At 45.1% G+C, this 18,788-nt stretch overlaps 1 protein-coding gene across 1 annotated transcript in view; it reads left to right on the forward strand.

The window, feature by feature from the left end:
• The window catches only part of LOC139407442 (NBAS subunit of NRZ tethering complex-like), a 289,155-nt gene that overhangs the window by 210,435 nt on the left and 59,932 nt on the right, over nt 1–18,788 (forward strand). The window contains exons 45-46 of the mRNA XM_071151235.1: nt 3,432–3,625; nt 8,482–8,622. Coding sequence (XP_071007336.1) covers nt 3,432–3,625; nt 8,482–8,622 — 335 coding nt within the window. The remainder of the gene's footprint in view (nt 1–3,431; nt 3,626–8,481; nt 8,623–18,788) is intronic.

Raw genomic sequence — 18,788 nt, forward strand, 5'->3', positions numbered from 1 at the left:
ACCAGCAGGTAAACTCCCTCTGTAGTCTGGTCTCCTTCACCACCAGCAGGTAAACTCCCTCTTTACCTCTGTAGTCTGGTCTCCTTCACCACCAGCAGGTAAACTCCCTCTGTAGTCTGGTCTCCTTCACCACCAGCAGGTAAACTCCCTCTTTACCTCTGTAGTCTGGTCTCCTTCACCACCAGCAGGTAAACTCCCTCTGTAGTCTGGTCTCCTTCACCACCAGCAGGTAAACTCCCTCTTTACCTCTGTAGTCTGGTCTCCTTCATCACCAGCAGGTAAACTCCCTCTTTACCTCTGTAGTCTGGTCTCCTTCACCACCAGCAGGTAAACTCCCTCTGTAGTCTGGTCTCCTTCACCACCAGCAGGTAAACTCCCTATGTAGTCTGGTCTCCTTCACCACCAGCAGGTAAACTCCCTCTTTACCTCTGTAGTCTGGTCTCCTTCATCACCAGCAGGTAAACTCCCTCTGTAGTCTGGTCTCCTTCACCACCAGCAGGTAAACTCCCTCTTTACCTCTGTAGTCTGGTCTCCTTCACCACCAGCAGGTAAACTCCCTCTTTACCTCTGTAGTCTGGTCTCCTTCACCACCAGCAGGTAAACTCCCTCTTTACCTCTGTAGTCTGGTCTCCTTCACCACCAGCAGGTAAACTCCCTCTGTAGTCTGGTCTCCTTCACCACCAGCAGGTAAACTCCCTCTTTACCTCTGTAGTCTGGTCTATGTTACCATACCCGTCTGCAAGGTGGTTGTTATGTTACCATACCCGGTCTGCTAGGTGGTTGCTATGGTACCATACCCGTTCTGCTAGGTAGTTGCTATGTTACCATACCCATGTCTGCTAGGTGGTAGCTATGTTACCATACCCGGTCTGCTAGGGGATTGCTATGTTACCATACCCGGTCTGCTTGGGTACAGAGGAGTGTTACAGAGGAGTGTAACACCAGTCTCAACGTCAACAGTGAAGAGGCGACTCTGGGATACTGGCCTTCTTGGCCAGAGTTCCTCTGTCCAGTCTCAACGTCAACAGTGAAGAGGCGACTCTGGGATGCTGGTCTTCTAGGCAGAGTTCCTCTGTCCAGTCTCAACGTCAACAGTGAAGAGGCGACTCTGGGATGCTGGTCTTCTAGGCAGAGTTCCTCTGTCCAGTGTCTGTGTTCTTTTGCTCATCTTAATCTTTTATTTTTATTGGCCAGTCTGAGAGATGGCTCTTTCTTTGCATCGTCCCAGAGTCGCCTCTTCACTGTTGACGTTGAGACTGGTGTTTTGCGGGTACTATTCAATGAAGCTGCCAGTTGAGGACTTGTGAGGCGGCTGTTTCTCAAACTTGACACTCTAATGTACTTGTCCTCTTGCTCAGTTGTGCACCGGGGCCTCCCACTCCTCTTTCTATTCTGGTTAGAGCCAGTTTGCGCTGTTCTGTGAAGGGAGTAGTACATTTCTCGCATGAACCCGGCCTGCTAGGTGGTTGCTATGTTACCATACCCGGTCTGCAAGGTGGTTGCTATGTTACCATACCCGGTCTGCTAGGTGGTTGATATGTTACCATACCCGGTCTGCTAGGTGGTTGCTATGTTACCATACCTGGTCTGCTAGGTGGTTGATATGTTACCATACCCGGTCTGCTAGGTGGTTGCTATGTTACCTTACCTGGTCTGCTAGGTGGTTGCTATGTTACCATACCCGGTCTGCTAGGTGGTTGATATGTAGGTGGTTGATATGTTACCATACCCGGTCTGCTAGGTGGTTACTATGTTACCATACCCGGTCTGCTAGGTGGTTACTATGTTACCATACCCGGTCTGCCAGGTGGTTGCTATGGTACCATACCCGTTCTGCTAGGTGGTTGCTATGTTACCATACCCGGTCTGCTAGGTGGTTGATATGTTACCATACCCCGTCTGCTAGGTGGTTGCTATGTTACCATACCCAGTCTGCTAGGTGGTTGCTATGTTACCATACCCGGTCTGCTAGGTGGTTGCTATGTTACCATACCCGGTCTGCTAGGTGGTTGCTATGTTACCATACCCGGTCTGCAAGGTGGTTGCTATGTTACCATTCCCGGTCTGCTAGGTGGTTGCTATGTTACCATACCCGGTCTGCTAGGTGGTTGCTATGTTACCATACCCGGTCTGCTAGGTGGTTGCTATGTTACCATACCCGGTCTGCTAGGTGGTTGCTATGTTACCATACCCGGTCTGCTAGGTGATTGCCCTGAATGGAATAGTCTACAACCCATGCCTCATCTAGATATGTTAGTGCTGCTGAATGGAATAGTCTACAACCCATGCTTCATCTAGATATGTTAGTGACCCTGAATCGATTTAAAATATTGATGGGAGACTCTGTTACAGAGGAGTGTAACACCAGTCTCAACGTCAACAGTGAAGAGGCGACTCTGGGATACTGGCCTTCTTGGCCAGAGTTCCTCTGTCCAGTCTCAACGTCAACAGTGAAGAGGCGACTCTGGGATGCTGGTCTTCTAGGCAGAGTTCCTCTGTCCAGTCTCAACGTCAACAGTGAAGAGGCGACTCTGGGATGCTGGTCTTCTAGGCAGAGTTCCTCTGTCCAGTGTCTGTGTTCTTTTGCTCATCTTAATCTTTTATTTTTATTGGCCAGTCTGAGAGATGGCTCTTTCTTTGCATCGTCCCAGAGTCGCCTCTTCACTGTTGACGTTGAGACTGGTGTTTTGCGGGTACTATTCAATGAAGCTGCCAGTTGAGGACTTGTGAGGCGGCTGTTTCTCAAACTTGACACTCTAATGTACTTGTCCTCTTGCTCAGTTGTGCACCGGGGCCTCCCACTCCTCTTTCTATTCTGGTTAGAGCCAGTTTGCGCTGTTCTGTGAAGGGAGTAGTACATTTCTCGCATGGAATAGCCTTCATTTCTCAGAACAATAATAGACTGACGAGTTTCAGAAGAAAATCCTTTGTTTCTGGTCATTTTGAGCCTGTAATCGAACCCACAAATGCTGATGCTCCAGATACTCAACTAGTCTAAAGAAGGCCAGTTTTACTGCTTCTTTAATCAGTACAACAGTTTTCAGCTGTGCTAACATAATTTCAAAAGGGTTTTCTAATGATCAATTAGCCTTTTAAAATAATAAACTTGTATTAGCTAACACAACGTGCCATTGGTACACAGGAGTGATGGTTGCTGATAATGGGCCTCTGTACGCCTATGTAGATATTCCATTTTTTAAAAATCAGTCGTTTCCAGCTACAATAGTCATTTACAACATTAACAATGTCTACACTGTATTTCTGATCAATTTGATGTTATTTTAATGGACAAAAAAAATGTGCTTTTCTTTCTAAGTGACCCCAACCAACCTTTTGTGTGGTAGTGTGTATATGTCTATATGTCATTTTAAGTGTATATGCACGTTAGATATCTGTTTCCTCTGTTATGGTAAAGTTGTATGTTCCCTCAGGGCTGGACTACCGTAAGATGACCGATGAGGTGTCGGATCCCCTGGCCGCTCTGGAACCCGTTCTAACCAGTCAGAATGTCCTGTCCATCTCCAAACTGGCCAATCGGCTCCCTCGCCCAGGAGGGGGTGTGGTTTCTGCTAGCGCAGTGCACGCAACCTGGCTAAGGAAGCTGTTCTGGAGGGGAGACCCACAGGTAATTATTTATCTACCTGGCGAGGGAAGGTGTTCTGGAGGGGAGACCCAGAACCTTTATTTCAACTGAGACAGATTGACAGAAGAAGTAGTGGTAGTGACTGGTTATAGTAGTGGTAGTGACTGGTTATAGTTATAGTAGTGGTAGTGACTGGTTATAGTAGTGGTAGTGACTGGTTATAGTAGTGGTAGTGACTGGTTATAGTAGTGGTAGTGACTGGTTGTAGTAGTGGTAGTGACTGGTTATGGTTATAGTTGTGACTGGTTATAGTAGTGGTAGTGACTGGTTATAGTAGTGGTAGTGACTGGTTATAGTAGTGGTAGTGACTGGTTATAGTAGTGGTAGTGACTGGTTGTAGTAGTGGTAGTGACTGGTTATGGTTATAGTAGTGACTGGTTATAGTAGTGGTAGTGACTGGTTATAGTAGTGGTAGTGACTGGTTATAGTAGTGGTAGTGACTGGTTATAGTAGTGGTAGTGTCTGGTTATAGTAGTGGTAGTGTCTGGTTATAGTAGTGGTAGTGACTGGTTATAGTAGTGGTAGTGACTGGTTATAGTAGTGGTAGTGACTGGTTATATTAGTGGTAGTGACTGGTTAGTTATAGTAGTGGTAGTGTCTACAGTAGGTCGGTCTGTCAGCCTGCTGGTGGTCAGTTTGTCAGCCTGCTGGTGGTCGGTCGGTCTGTCAGCCTGCTGGTGGTCGGTCTGTCTGTCAGCCTGCTGGTGGTCGGTCGGTCTGTCAGCCTGCTATAACCTGAATTTACAATGTTATATTGAGATGTTGTGTCACTGGCTGACACACAATACCCCATAATGTCAAAGTGGAATTATGGTTTTACAAATTAATATAAAATGGAAAGCTGAAATGTCACGAGTCTAGGTAGTTAACACCTTTTTTATGGCAAGCAAAAATAAGTTGAGAGTTAAAATGTGCTTAAGTCACAATAAGTTGCAATACTTTGCATGGACTCACTCCGTGTTCAATAAATGTATTTATTATGTTTGTTTTTTAATGACTACCTCATCTCTGTACCACACACATACAATTATCTGCAAAGTCCTTCAGTCGAGCAGTACATTTCAAACACAAATGCAATGCCTTGCAAAGAAGGGCACCTATTGGTAGATGGGTAAAAAATAAAACAGCAGACATTGAATATCCCTTGGAGCATGGTGAAGTTATTCATTACACTTTGGATGGTGTATCAATACACCCAGTCACCACAGAGATACAGGCGTCCTTTCTAACTCAGTTGCCGGAGAAGAAGGAAACCGCTCAGGGATTTCACCATGAGGCCAATGGTGACTTTAAAACAGTTACAGAGTTTAATGGCTGTGATGGGAGAAAATTGGGGATGGATCAACAACATTGTAGTTACTCCACAATACTAACCTAAATGACACTGCAAAAGAAGGAAGCCTGTACAGAAAAAAACATATTCCAAAACATGCATCCTGTTTGCAACAAGGCACTAAAATAATACTGTAAGGCAAAGAAATTAACTTTTTGGCCTGGATACAAAGTGTTTTGTTTGGGGCAAATCCAACACAGCACATCGCTGAGCACCACTTTTCATATTTTCAAGCATGGTGGTGGCTGCATCATGTTATGCTTGTCATCGGCAAGGACTAGGGAGTTATTTAGGATTTTAAAAAAGAAACGAAATGGAGCTAAGCATAGGCAACATCCTCGAGGAATACCTGGTTCAGTCTGCTTTCCAACAGACACTGGGAGATTAGTTCACCTTTCAGCAGGACATGAACCTAAAACACAAGGCCAAATATACACTGGAGTTGCTTACCAAGACAATGTTGTATGTTCCTTAGTGGTCTAGCTACAGTTTTGACTTAAGTCTGCTTGAAAATCTATGGCAAGACTGGAAAATGGTTGTCTAGCAATGATCAACAACCAACTTGACCGAGCTTGGAGAATTTTTAAAAGTGTGCAAATATTGTACAGTTCAGGTGTGCAAAGCTCTTAGAGACTTACCCAGAAAGACTCACAGCTCTTAGAGACTTACCCAGAAAGACTCAAAGCTCTTAGAGACTTACCCAGAAAGACTCACGGCTCTTAGAGACTTACCCAGAAAGACTCACAGCTCTTAGAGACTTACCCAGAAAGACTCAAAGCTCTTAGAGACTTACCCAGAAAGACTCACAGCTCTTAGAGACTTACCCAGAAAGACTCACAGCTGTAATCGCTCTTAGAGACTTACCCAGAAAGACTCACAGCTCTTAGAGACTTACCCAGAAAGACTCACAGCTGTAATCGCTCTTAGAGACTTACCCAGAAAGACTCACAGCTCTTAGAGACTTACCCAGAAAGACTCACAGCTCTTAGAGACTTACCCAGAAAGACTCACAGCTCTTAGAGACTTACCCAGAAAGACTCACAGCTGTAATCACTCTTAGAGACTTACCCAGAAAGACTCACAGCTCTTAGAGACTTACCCAGAAAGACTCACAGCTCTTAGAGACTTACCCAGAAAGACTCACAGCTGTAATCACTCTTAGAGACTTACTGCTGTAATCGCTCTTAGAGACTTACCCAGAAAGACTCACAGCTCTTAGAGACTTACCCAGAAAGACTCACGGCTCTTAGAGACTTACCCAGAAAGACTCACGGCTCTTAGAGACTTACCCAGAAAGACTCACAGCTGTAATCGCTCTTAGAGACTTACCCAGAAAGACTCACGGCTCTTAGAGACTTACCCAGAAAGACTCACAGCTCTTAGAGACTTACCCAGAAAGACTCACAGCTCTTAGAGACTTACCCAGAAAGACTCACAGCTCTTAGAGACTTACCCAGAAAGACTCACAGCTCTTAGAGACTTACCCAGAAAGACTCACAGCTCTTAGAGACTTACCCAGAAAGAATCATCTCTGCTGTAATCACTGACAAAGGTGATTCTAACATGTATTGACTCAAGGGGTGTGAATACTGATGTAAATTCATTTTTTCTGTATAAAATGTTCACTAAATGTGCCAACATTAAAAAATGTATTGTTCACTTAGATTTTTGCGTATTGTGTGTTGGTGGGGGAAGAAAAAAAAAGGAACTATGTAAATCCATTTTGAATTCAGGCTGTAAATGTGGAATAAGTCAAAGGGTATGAATACTTTCTGAAGGCTCTGTATGTGGTTAATTACGGCTGGCATTATCTACAATCTGCCTCAATATCAATGTTGCTAGCTAAGGTATACAAGGCCAAGGCTATCTGGATGTGCTGGGAGTTAGAGCATCGAGCTTAGATTGTAGGATGGCCAGGGTGTTGAGAATGTCCCAGTTTAGCTCACCTAACAGGATGAACTCTGAAGATAGATGTGGGGCAATCAGTTTACATATGGTGTCCAGAGCACAGCTGGGGGCAGAGGGTGGTCTATAGCAGGCGGCAACGGTGAGAGACTTGTTTCTGGAATTTTTTTAAAGTAGAAGCTCGAAATGTTTGGGTACAGACCTGGATAGTAAGACAGAACTCTGCAGGCTATCTCTGCAGTCCAGGATGATGGCTGGCTTCCTGTCCTCATGATCACAGCCGTTTTGTGCAGTGTGCTCAGGAGGACCACATTCTTGTTTCTCTTCGGGAGGTAAGAAACTAGAGGGGTGGAGGGAAACTTCTCCCCCATGTTGCGAGGAGTGCAGGGGGAAGCTCAGGCTTGTTCTTTCTGACTGTGCCAACCATGGTGATCTTCCTCTTCAGGAGCTGCTGGCTGAGTTCAATCAGTAACTCACATGATCTCAATTTCTCATTTTGTGTGTGTGTGTGTGTGTGTGTGTGTGTGTGTGTGTGTGTGTGTGTGTGTGTGTGTGTGTGTGTGTGTGTGTGTGTGTGTGTGTTTTGTGTGTGTGTGTGTGTGTGTGTGTGTGTGTGTGTGGTGTGTGTGTGTGTGTGTCTTTGTGGTGTGTGTGTGTGTGTCTTTGTGGTGTGTGTGTGTGTGTCTTTGTGGTGTGTGTGTCTTTGTGGTGTGTGTCTTTGTGGTGTGTCAACGATTTTAATACTGCCGGATCAAAATGACCCTAAGACAATCTTTGTCCCCTAGTTTTGTACATCTTTCATGGGAATATGAAAAAAGGGGATGTTTCACTTTTTCTAATGTTGGGGTCACTCTAGGAAAAGTCATCAAATCTCAAGTTGAAAAAATTTAATTTAGGGTTTTTCTCTGCTATTAAATATAATGGCGAGTCATGTTTTACCCTTAAGACAACACATGTCTTAAAGTAATGATGGACTGTCGTTTCTCTTTGCTTATTTGAGTTGTTCTTGCCATAATATGGACTTAGGCTTTTACCAAATAGGGCTATCTTCTGTATACCACCTCTACCTTGTCATAACACAACTGATTGGCTCAAACGCATTAAAAATGAAAGAAATTCCACAAATTAACTTTTAACAAGACACACCTGTTAATTGAAATGCATTCCAGGTGATATATTTTGATTTGTTTACCACTTATTACCTGATTCCATATGTGTTATTTCACAGTTTTGATGTCTTCACTTTTATTCTACAATGTAGAAAATAGTCAAAATAAAGGAAAGCCCTTGAATGATTAGGTGTGTCCAAACTATTGTCAGCTAGCACACCTAACAACCGGTCAGCTAGCACGCCTAACAACCGGTCAGCTAGCACGCCTAACAACCGGTCAGCTAGCACGCCTAACAACCTGTCAGCTAGCACGCCTAACAACCGGTCAGCTAGCACGCCTAACAACCGGTCAGCTAGCACGCCTAACAACCTGTCAGCTAGCACGCCTAACAACCTGTCAGCTAGCACACCTAACAACCGGTCAGCTAGCACGCCTAACAACCGGTCAGCTAGCACACCTAAAAACATGTACCCTCCTCTTTTCTAAAGGTTTTAAAGAGACCCCCCCAGACAGAGCAGGACTACCTTCACGCCTATGACACCTGCGCAAAATACTTGGACAGACTGCTTCCTGCTGATGCTGTCCACTTCCTGGATGACATAACGTTCTCTCCACTAGCAGTCAATCGGGTGAGGATGTGATGGTGGTGATGGTGGTCATTATGGTGATGATGGGGACGAAGACGGTAGTGGTGGTGGAGGTTGTGATGAGAATTATGATAATAATGGTGGGGATGATGCTGAGTTAAGTTGATTAGGATCCCCATTAACTACTGAACATGTAGCAGCTACTCTACCTGGGGTCCATTAACTACTGAACACGTAGCAGCTACTCTTCCTGGGGTCCATTAACTACTGAACATGTAGCAGCTACTCTACCTGGGGTCCATTAACATGTAGCAGCTACTCTTCCTGGGGTTCATTAACTACTGAACATGTAGCAGCTACTCTTCCTGGGGTCCATTAACTACTGAACACACAGCAGCTACTCTTCCCGGGGTCCATTAACTACTGAACATGCAGCAGCTACTCTTCCTGGGGTCCATTAACTACTGAACATGTAGCAGCTACTCTTCCTGGGGTCCATTAACTACTGAACATGTAGCAGCTACTCTACCTGGGGTTCATTAACATGTAGCAGCTACTCTACCTGGGGTCCATTAACATGTATCAGCTACTCTTCCTGGGGTTCATTAACATGCAGCAGCTACTCTACCTGGGGTTCATTAACATGTAGCAGTTACTCTACCTGGGGTCCATTAACATGTATCAGCTACACTTCCTGGGGTTCATTAACATGCAGCAGCTACTCTACCTGGGGTTCATTAACATGTAGCAGTTACTCTACCTGGGGTCCATTAACATGTAGCAGCTACTCTACCTGGGGTCCATTAACATGTATCAGCTACTCTACCTGGGGTCCATTAACATGTAGCAGCTACTCTACCTGGGGTCCATTAACATGTAGCAGCTACTCTACCTGGGGTCCATTAACATGTAGCAGCTACTCTAGCTGGGGTCCATTAACATGTAGCAGCTACTCTACCTGGGGTTCATTAACATGTAGCAGCTACTCTACCTGGGGTCCATTAACTACTGAACATGTAGCAGCTACTCTACCTGGGGTTCATTAACATGTAGCAGCTACTCTTCCTGGGGTCCATTAACTACTGAACATGTAGCAGCTACTCTACCTGGGATCCATTAACTACTGAACATGTAGCAGCTACTCTTCCTGGGGTCCATTAACATGCAGCAGCTACTCTACCTGGGATCCATTAACTACTGAACATGTAGCAGCTACTCTTCCTGGGGTCCATTAACATGCAGCAGCTACTCTACCTGGGGTCCATTAACTACTGAACATGTAGCAGCTACTCTTCCTGGGGTTCATTAACATGTAGCAGCTACTCTACCTGGGGTCCATTAACATGTAGCAGCTACTCTACCTGGGGTCCATTAACATGTAGCAGCTACTCTACCTGGGGTTCATTAACATGTAGCAGCTACTCTACCTGGGGTCCATTAACTACTGAACATGTAGCAGCTACTCTTCCTGGGGTCCATTAACTACTGAACATGTAGCAGCTACTCTACCTGGGGTCCATTAACATGTAGCAGCTACTCTTCCTGGGGTTCATTAACATGTAGCAGCTACTCTTCCTGGGGTTCATTAACATGTAGCAGCTACTCTACCTGGGGTTCATTCACATGTAGCAGCTACTCTTCCTGGGGTTCATTAACATGTAGCAGCTACTCTTCCTGGGGTTCATTAACATGTAGCAGCTACTCTTCCTGGGGTTCATTAACATGTAGCAGCTACTCTACCTGGGGTCCATTAACATGTAGCAGCTACTCTACCTGGGGTTCATTCACATGTATCAGCTACTCTTCCTGGGGTTCATTAACATGTAGCAGCTACTCTTCCTGGGGTCCATTAACATGTAGCAGCTACTCTTCCTGGGGTCCATTAACATGTAGCAGCTACTCTTCCTGGGGTTCATTAACATGTAGCAGCTACTCTACCTGGGGTCCATTAACATGTAGCAGCTACTCTACCTGGGGTTCATTCACATGTATCAGCTACTCTTCCTGGGGTTCATTAACATGTAGCAGCTACTCTTCCTGGGGTCCATTAACATGTAGCAGCTACTCTTCCTGGGGTTCATTAACATGTAGCAGCTACTCTACCTGGGGTCCATTAACATGTAGCAGCTACTCTACCTGGGGTCCATTAACATGTAGCAGCTACTCTACCTGGGGTCCATTAACATGTAGCAGCTACTCTTCCTGGGGTCCATTAACATGTAGCAGCTACTCTACCTGGGGTCCATTAACATGTAGCAGCTACTCTACCTGGGGTTCATTAACATGTAGCAGCTACTCTACCTGGGGTCCATTAACATGTAGCAGCTACTCTACCTGGGGTCCATTAACTACTGAACATGTAGCAGCTACTCTACCTGGGGTCCATTAACATGTAGCAGCTACTCTACCTGGGGTCCATTAACATGTAGCAGCTACTCTTCCTGGGGTCCATTAACTACTGAACATGTAGCAGCTACTCTACCTGGGGTCCATTAACATGTAGCAGCTACTCTACCTGGGGTCCATTAACATGTAGCAGCTACTCTTCCTGGGGTCCATTAACTACTGAACATGTAGCAGCTACTCTACCTGGGGTCCATTAACATGTAGCAGCTACTCTTCCTGGGGTTCATTAACATGTAGCAGCTACTCTACCTGGGGTCCATTAACATGTAGCAGCTACTCTACCTGGGGTCCATTAACATGTAGCAGCTACTCTACCTGGGGTCCATTAACATGTAGCAGCTACTCTTCCTGGGGTCCATTAACATGTAGCAGCTACTCTACCTGGGGTCCATTAACATGTAGCAGCTACTCTACCTGGGGTTCATTAACATGTAGCAGCTACTCTACCTGGGGTCCATTAACATGTAGCAGCTACTCTACCTGGGGTCCATTAACATGTAGCAGCTACTCTACCTGGGGTCCATTAACATGTAGCAGCTACTCTACCTGGGGTCCATTAACTACTGAACATGTAGCAGCTACTCTACTTGGGGTCCATTAACTACTGAACATGTAGCAGCTACTCTTCCTGGGGTTCATTAACATGTAGCAGCTACTCTACCTGGGGTCCATTAACATGTAGCAGCTACTCTTCCTGGGGTCCATTAACATTTAGCAGCTACTCTACCTGGGGTCCATTAACATGTAGCAGCTACTCTACCTGGGGTCCATTAACTACTGAACATGTAGCAGCTACTCTACCTGGGGTTCATTAACATGTATCAGCTACTCTTCCTGCGGTCCACACCAAACGTACACATACACGACACAGAACAGTAATGGACAAGAACATTCCATTTAAAACATTTTAAAAATATATATGAATATAATAAGAGTTATATATGGGAAAGACACCAAGAGACAAAAATAATATTTACACACTATTCATATATGCATATTGTTAAATACAGTTAAATCAGAGCTTTGGAAAGAGAGCAGCTTTGATTCATTGTTTTTTTTAAATCTAAACGAGCTTTTTGCCTGAGTTTCCTCCGGTGGCAGAGCAGTCCGTGGTGACATGGTTCTAAACATAGTGACACATTAAGTCTGTTTGTGGTTTGGGTACAGTGCAGAAACCCTTAGTGGCGTTTCTGCTGGGGATGTCTGTCTGTTTTGAAGTGTATGCAAATTGACTATGCAAATGGTGAGGTGTTTTCAACAGTCGAATGTTTCTTAAAAAAAGACCAGAAGAGAAGTAGTTTTAATTTCGCCTCAACCAGGAAAGACTATCATGCTGTTAGTTCTGTTTGTGCGGTGAAATTGTGCTGTTCTGAGTCAACTGCAGCTTTTGACAGGTCTTTCTTCACTGTACCTGACCATGTTACCAGTCATCAAGACGGGACACGACCACAGCCTCAACAACTAGTACGGTCGATCTGTGTCAAAAAAAAGAGATGTTTTCATAACAGACGTGCCTCTCGCCATCTTCACAACAACTTAGTCAATATGACTCGACTGCGATAACTGACGTTTCCAGTAGTGAGTTAAATGGGTCCTTCACATCAGTTGTTGGAAGAGGTCTCCAGTTTATCAGTATACTGGTGTAGCTATGCACGTCAGTTGCTAGGCAACTTGGTAACTGGCAGCAAGCAACACATCTTGAAAAAGATATTGAAAATGTTGACAATTTTTTGTAACTTTGTTAACATAATTAGAAAAACAATAGTTGTCATTAAACCGCTAACCACAGAGGACCTCTGAAATATCAATAAGCTAATGTGCTATTAGCGTTAGCAAAATTTAAAAAAAACAAGCTTGGAACACACGCTAATGTCCTAATGAAGGACCAAATCATTCACACGCAGGTGCAGCTTTTGAAAATAAAAACTATGGGCTTGAAATGAATATAAATCTAAGGACGTTACAACAACCAAAGCAAAGAGAGAACCCTGAGGGACAACCCAGAGATGTTTTATAACTTCAGTGGACCTGCAGTCTGGCACTCTGCTGTCACTGCTGCCCTACCCTATACCAGGAAGGAACTCTGTTATCACTGCTGCCCTAAACTATACCAGAAAGGAACTATATCACTGCTGCCCTAAACTATACCAGGAAGGAACTATATCACTGCTGCCCTACCCTATACCAGGAAGGAACTCTGTTATCACTGCTGCCCTAAACTATACCAGGAAGGAACTATATCACTGCTGCCCTACCCTATACCAGGAAGGAACTCTGCTGTCACTGCTGCCCTACCCTATACCAGGAAGGAACTATATCACTGCTGCCCTAAACTATACCAGGAAGGAACTATATCACTGCTGCCCTACCCTATACCAGGAAGGAACTCTGTTATCACTGCTGCCCTAAACTATACCAGAAAGGAACTATATCACTGCTGCCCTAAACTATACCAGAAAGGAACTATATCACTGCTGCCCTAAACTATACCAGAAAGGAACTATATCACTGCTGCCCTACCCTATACCAGGAAGGAACTCTGCTGTCACTGCTGCCCTAAACTATACCAGGAAGGAACTATATCACTGCTGCCCTACCCTATACCAGGAAGGAACTCTGCTGTCACTGCTGCCCTAAACTATACCAGGAAGGAACTATATCACTGCTGCCCTACCCTATACCAGGAAGGAACTCTGTTATCACTGCTTCCCTAAACTATACCAGGAAGGAACTCTGTTATCACTGCTGCCCTAAACTATACCAGAAAGGAACTATATCACTGCTGCCCTACCCTATACCAGGAAGGAACTCTGTTATCACTGCTGCCCTAAACTATACCAGGAAGGAACTATATCACTGCTGCCCTACCCTATACCAGGAAGGAACTCTGCTGTCACTGCTGCCCTACCCTATACCAGGAAGGAACTCTGTTATCACTGCTGCCCTAAACTATACCAGAAAGGAACTATATCACTGCTGCCCTACCCTATACCAGGAAGGAACTCTGTTATCACTGCTGCCCTAAACTATACCAGAAAGGAACTATATCACTGCTGCCCTACCCTATACCAGGAAGGAACTCTGCTGTCACTGCTGCCCTACCCTATACCAGGAAGGAACTATATCACTGCTGCCCTACCCAATACCAGGAAGGAACTATATCACTGCTGCCCTACCTTATACCAGGAAGGAACTCTGCTGTCACTGCTGCCCTACCCTATACCAGAAAGGAACTCTATCACTGCTGCCCTACCCTATACCAGGAAGGAACTATATCACTGCTGCCCTACCTTATACCAGGAAGTAGTTTCATTAGTTGTATTAGTAGTTGTAGCAGTAGTTTTGTTAGTTGTATTAGTAGTTATAGCAGTAGTTGTAGCATTAGTTGTATTAGTAGTTGTAGTTTTAGTAGTTGTAGCAGTGGTTGTATTAGTAGTTGTATTAGTAGTTGTATTAGTGGTTGTAGCAGTAGTTGTAGCAGTAGTTGTAGCAGTAGTTGTAGCAGTAGTTGTATTAGTAGTTGTAGCATTAGTTGTATTAGTAGTTGTATTAGTAGTTGTAGTTTTAGTAGTTGTAGCAGTAGTTTTAGTAGTTGTAGCAGTAGTTTTAGTAGTTGTATTAGTAGTTGTAGCAGTAGTTGTAGCAGTAGTTGTATTAGTTGTATTAGTAGTTGTAGCAGTAGTTGTATTAGTAGTTGTAGCAGTAGTTGTATTAGTAGTTGTAGCAGTAGTTGTATTAGTAGTTGTAGCAGTAGTTTTATTAGTTGTATTAGTAGTTGTAGCAGTAGTTGTATTAGTAGTTGTAGCAGTAGTTGTATTAGTAGTTGTAGCAGTAGTTGTATTAGTTGTTGTAGCAGTAGTTTCATTAGTTGTATTAGTAGTTGTAGCAGTAGTTGTATTAGTAGTTGTATTAGTAGTTTTATTAGTTGTATTAGTAGTAGTAGCAGTAGTTTTATCAGTTGTAGCAGTAGTTTTATCAGTAGTATTAGTAGTTTTATCAGTTGTATTAGTAGTTGTATTAGTAGTTGTATTAGTAGTTGTATTAGTTGTTTTATTAGTTGTATTAGTAGTTGTATTAGTAGTTTTATTAGTTGTAGCAGTAGTTTTATAATTTGTATTAGTAGTTGTATTAGTAGTTGTATTAGTAGTTTTATTAGTTGTATTAGTAGTAGCAGCAGTAGTTTTATTAGTTGTATTAGTAGTTGTATTAGTTGTATTAGTAGTAGTAGCAGTAGTTTTATCAGTTGTATTAGTAGTTTTATTAGTTGCATTAGTAGTTTTCTTAGTTGTATTAGTAGTTTTATCAGTTGTAGCAGTAGTTTTATTCGTTGCATTAGTAGTTTTCTTAGTTGTATTAGTAGTTTTATCAGTTGTAGCAGTAGTTTTATTCGTTGTATTAGTAGTTGTAGTAGTAGTTGTATTAGTAGTTGTATTAGTAGTTGTATTAGTAGTTTTATTAGTTGTATTAGTAGTAGTAGCAGTAGTTTTATCAGTTCTATTAGTAGTTTTATTAGTTGCATTAGTAGCAGTAGTTTTATCAGTTGCATTAGTAGTTTTCTTAGTTGTATTAGTAGTTGTATCAGTTGTAGCAGTAGTTGTAGCAGTAGTTGTAGCAGTAGTTTCGTCAGTAGTTTCGTCAGTAGTTGTAGCAGTTGTTGTAGCAGTAGTTGTAGCAGTAGTTGTATTAGTAGTTATAGCAGTAGTTGTAGCAGTTGTTGTAGCAGTAGTTTTATTAGTAGTTGTAGCAGTAGTTGTATTAGTTGTTGTAGCAGTAGTTGTATTAGTAGTTATATTAGTAGGTGTAGCAGTAGTTTTATTAGTAGTTGTAGCAGTAGTTATAGCAGTAGTTTCGTCAGTAGGTGTAGCAGTAGTTGTATTAGTAGTTATATTAGTAGGTGTAGCAGTAGTTGTATTAGTAGTTGTAGCAGTAGTTGTATTAGTAGTTGTAGCAGTAGTTGTAGCAGTAGTTGTATTAGTAGTTATATTAGTAGGTGTAGCAGTAGTTGTAGCAGTAGTTGTAGCAGTAGTTTTGTTGTTACTAAGTAATGTTTGTTTAGTTATATTTGGACACTATTGAAAATGAGTTGGTGTAGAGATTTATTCCTGCCAAATGTTAAATAGGGAATAGGGTGTCATAGAGGCCTGGTCTAAAGTAGTGCCCTGCATAGGGAATAGGGTGTCATAGAGCCCTGGTCTAAAGTAGTGCCCTATATAGGGAATAGGGTGCCGTAGAGCCCTGATCTAAAGTAGTGCCCTATATAGGGAATAGGGTGTCATAGAGCCCTGATCTAAAGTAGTGCCCTATATAGGGAATAGGGTGTCATTGAGCCCTGATCTATAGTAGTGCCCTATATAGGGATTTGGGATGTACAGGGTGTACCAGCCAGTCAGCTACACTCCACTCTGATGTTGTTTACAAATAAATGTCTGCATATTTAAAATGATACAGAAAGATCTGGCAACCGCAATGGCAACCCCCTCTCTCCCCTCATCTTGTCCCGTTCGCCTCTCCAACCCCCTCTCTCCCCTCATCTTGTCCCGTTCTCCTCTCCAACCCCCTCTCTCCTCTCATCTTGTCCTGTTCTCCTCTCCAACCCCCTCTCTCCTCTCATCTTGTCCCGTTCTCCTCTCCAACCCCCTCTCTCCCCTCATCTTGTCCCGTTCTCCTCTCCAACCCCCTCTCTCCTCTCATCTTGTCCCGTTCTCCTCTCCAACCCCCTCTCTCCTCTCATCTTGTCCCGTTCTCCTCTCCAACCCCCTCTCTCCCCTCATCTTGTCCCGTTCTCCTCTCCAACCCCCTCTCTCCCCTCATCTTGTCCCGTTCGCCTCTCCAACCCCCTCTCTCCCCTCATCTTGTCCCGTTCTCCTCTCCAACCCCCTCTCTCCCCTCATCTTGTCCCGTTCTCCTCTCCAACCCCCTCTCTCCCCTCATCTTGTCCCGTTCTCCTCTCCAACCCCCTCTCTCCCCTCATCTTGTCCCGTTCTCCTCTCCAACCCCCTCTCTCCTCTCATCTTGTCCCGTTCTCCTCTCCAACCCCCTCTCTCCCCTCATCTTGTCCCGTTCTCCTCTCCAACCCCCTCTCTCCCCTCATCTTGTCCCGTTCGCCTCTCCAACCCCCTCTCTCCCCTCATCTTGTCCCGTTCTCCTCTCCAACCCCCTCTCTCCCCTCATCTTGTCCCGTTCTCCTCTCCAACCCCCTCTCTCCCCTCATCTTGTCCCGTTCTCCTCTCCAACCCCCTCTCTCCCTTCATCTTGTCCCGTTCGCCTCTCCAACCCCCTCTCTCCCCTCATCTTGTCCCGTTCGCCTCTCCAACCCCCTCTCTCCCCTCATCTTGTCCCGTTCTCCTCTCCAACCCCCTCTCTCCCCTCATCTTGTCCCGTTCTCCTCTCCAACCCCCTCTCTCCCCTCATCTTGTCCCGTTCTCCTCTCCAACCCCCTCTCTCCCCTCATCTTGTCCCGTTCTCCTCTCCAACCCCCTCTCTCCCCTCATCTTGTCCCGTTCTCCTCTCCAACCCCCTCTCTCCCCTCATCTTGTCCCGTTCTCCTCTCCAACCCCCTCTCTCCCCTCATCTTGTCCCGTTCTCCTCTCCAACCCCCTCTCTCCCGTCATCTTGTCCCGTTCTCCTCTCCAACCCCCTCTCTCCCCTCATCTTGTCCCGTTCTCCTCTCCAACCCCCTCTCTCCCCTCATCTTGTCCCGTTCTCCTCTCCAACCCCCTCTCTCCCCTCATCTTGTCCCGTTCTCCTCTCCAACCCCCTCTCTCCCCTCATCTTGTCCCGTTCTCCTCTCCAACCCCCTCTCTCCCCTCATCTTGTCCCGTTCGCCTCTCCAACCCCCTCTCTCCCCTCATCTTGTCCCGTTCTCCTCTCCAACCCCCTCTCTCCCCTCATCTTGTCCCGTTCGCCTCTCCAACCCCCTCTCTCCCCTCATCTTGTCCCGTTCTCCTCTCCAACCCCCTTTCTCCTCTCATCTTGTCCCATTCTCCTCTCCAATCCCCTCTCTCCTCTCATCTTGTCCCGCTCTCCTCTCCAACCCCCTCTCTCCTCTCATCTTGTCCCGCTCTCCTCTCCAACCCCCTCTCTCCTCTCATCTTGTCCCATTCTCCTCTCCAACCCCCTCTCTCCCCTCATCTTGTCCCGTTCTCCTCTCATCTTGTCCCGTTCTCCTCTCCAACCCCCTCTCTCCCCTCATCTTGTCCCGTTCTCCTCTCCAACCCCCTTTCTCCTCTCATCTTGTCCCATTCTCCTCTCCAACCCCCTCTCTCCTCTCATCTTGTCCCGTTCTCCTCTCCATCAGAACAGAAACTAATGGGGATCAGTAATAAACCCCAGGAAGAGTAGCTGCTGCCTTGACAGGAACTAATGAGGATCAGTAATAAACCCCAGGAAAAGTAGCTGCTCCCTTGACAGGAACTAATGGGGATCAGTAATAAACCCCAGGAAGAGTAGCTGCTGCCTTGACAGGAACTAATGGGGATCCATAATAAACCCCAGGAAGAGTAGCTGCTGCCTTGGCAGGAACTAATGGGGATCCATAATAAACCCCAGGAAGAGTAGCTGCTGCATTGGCAGGAACTAATGGGGATCCATAATAAACCCCAGGAAGAGTAGCTGCTGCCTTAACAGGAACTAATGGGGATCCATAATAAACCCCAGGAAGAGTAGCTGCTGCCCTGGCTGGAACTAATGGGGATCCATAATAAACCCCAGGAAGAGTAGCTGCTGCCTTGGCAGGAACTAATGGGGATCCATAATAAACCCCAGGAAGAGTAGCTGCTGCCTTGGCAGGAACTAATGGGGAT

The sequence above is a fragment of the Oncorhynchus clarkii genome, chromosome 4 (assembly GCF_045791955.1).
Source record: "Oncorhynchus clarkii lewisi isolate Uvic-CL-2024 chromosome 4, UVic_Ocla_1.0, whole genome shotgun sequence".
In the NCBI taxonomy this organism is placed as follows: Eukaryota; Metazoa; Chordata; class Actinopteri; order Salmoniformes; family Salmonidae; genus Oncorhynchus; species Oncorhynchus clarkii.